Source organism: Corvus brachyrhynchos, unplaced genomic scaffold, assembly GCF_000691975.1.
Source record: "Corvus brachyrhynchos isolate BGI_N302 unplaced genomic scaffold, ASM69197v1 scaffold671, whole genome shotgun sequence".
NCBI lineage: Eukaryota > Metazoa > Chordata > Aves > Passeriformes > Corvidae > Corvus > Corvus brachyrhynchos.
Genome location: NW_008236441.1, coordinates 640,516 through 642,170, shown reverse-complemented (window position 1 = coordinate 642,170; position 1,655 = coordinate 640,516). Strand labels below are relative to the sequence as shown.

The 1,655-nt window shown below is 45.8% G+C and overlaps 1 protein-coding gene across 1 annotated transcript in view; it reads right to left on the bottom strand.

Annotated features, from left to right (window-relative positions):
* Position 1: 1 nt before the first annotated feature.
* Positions 2–1,655, bottom strand: part of LOC108449836 (ATP-binding cassette sub-family A member 12-like) — a gene marked incomplete at its 3' end in the record, with an annotated part of 18,733 nt that continues 17,079 nt past the window's right edge. Inside the window, exon 4 of the mRNA XM_017747095.1 lies at positions 2–47. Coding sequence (XP_017602584.1) covers positions 2–47 — 46 coding nt within the window. The remainder of the gene's footprint in view (positions 48–1,655) is intronic.

Genomic DNA, 1,655 nt, shown 5'->3' with positions numbered 1-1,655 from the left:
ATGATGGCTGCCTGTCCTTGGCTACACTGGATGAGCTCCTGTGCTTGCTGGGGGAAAGAAGAATGAAAGAGACACCTATAACAACTCCCAGAATTTCTTATAATTAACTTATGCTTTACTGCCTTAACTCAGAATGTGTCTATGGCCGGATTTCATGGCAGGTGTGTTGAAATCTGGCTTATGCAAAAGCCTGGTTCCTTCTGGAGGCCTGGCACGTATCTTGGGGAAGCAAAAGTACAGAACCATGGCTACAAAGTACATGGCCTTACCAAGAAATCCTTCCAGGCAACAGGACCTGTTCATCCTTCCCAAACATTTCACTACAGGAGAAAAGGGTGGAAGAAGTTGTTGCTGAGCTTGGCTTTTGGACTTCCCTTTTATTAAGGGAAATTTCAAGTAACACCTTGCACACTTTGGTAAATGCCTCTAAGGAACAGAATCAAAGGTGAGAACCTCACCCATTTTCTCTGCTGACCACTGGTTATACACAGTTTTAGGGAAAGTTATAAAACAGTTTAACAAGAGCTTCAGTAAGTCGCACAATGGGAGAGGAGAAAAACAGCCTCGATTAGCTGAGTATTACAAAATAATCTATCCAGGTAGTGAAGGGCCACAGCTCAAACACTTTGTGACAAACTCACCCATGGGGATCCTGCTCCTATTCATCTGGAGCCTTCCCCTTCCCAAGGAATCTTTTCCTGAGGTTTTAGACTCTGCTCTCTCCTGCTAGTTTTGCTGTGGCTACTTAACAGTAGGTGTTTTCCCTTGTAAGGCTGACACTGACCATACAAGGGTAGGTATGGCCACATATCTATAATGATACTTCACACAGACAACTTTGAGCATCAAGAGTGGTCAAGATGCCTGTTAATGACTCACACTCTTGATCTAAAATTTGGCCAAATTCTTTGATTTTCATTTGGCAGGAAAAACCACTTATTTCCTAAACAGCTTTTCAGAAACAAAAAACAGAAAGCAAGAAGGATGTGTAGCTACTGAAACCCATGGAAGACCTCCAGCTTTGGCACTAGAAGCTCCCATTTCTTCATTTCAATACCCCAAATGAACCATTGTTTAACATGCCCAGGGAAAATCAATGACACTGAGGAAAGGAGCTGTGAATCCAGGCATCCAGTCTCCATGTGGCTTTGCCTTCCCTCCTCTCTTCTGCTGCATGACCTTGAATTTGATTAGGATTCACCTTGTGCAACTTCAGTCGCCCACATCCTCAGTCATCCTTCCCACCCATGGAGAGATTCTGACTTGGCCTAGGAAATTACACTCTCTCTGCACTAAGGAGGATCCTTAAGGAGCCACCAACCCCAGGATGCCCCATCCTGCCTGATGTGCTCTCTGGTGAGGCCCATTTTAGCTCTTCAGACTCTCAAGCTCTGGCCAAGAGGGATTTTCAGGCTCTGACACAACCACTATGGAGCAGCCTCTCACCTGAGAGCAAAGACAAGCAACAAGGGCCATTGTGAGATGCCCAGATTTTCAGCTCTCCATGAACCAGCCAGGCCTCAGCATGGCATGTTCCCTGGGGGTGTGTCAGAACTGGGCAGCTGAGACACGGAAACCACCCTGGCTGGCATGCCTCAAAGCAAATGCTACTTGGCTTCAATTGGAACATCAAGAAATTGAAATGCTCCTGCTGA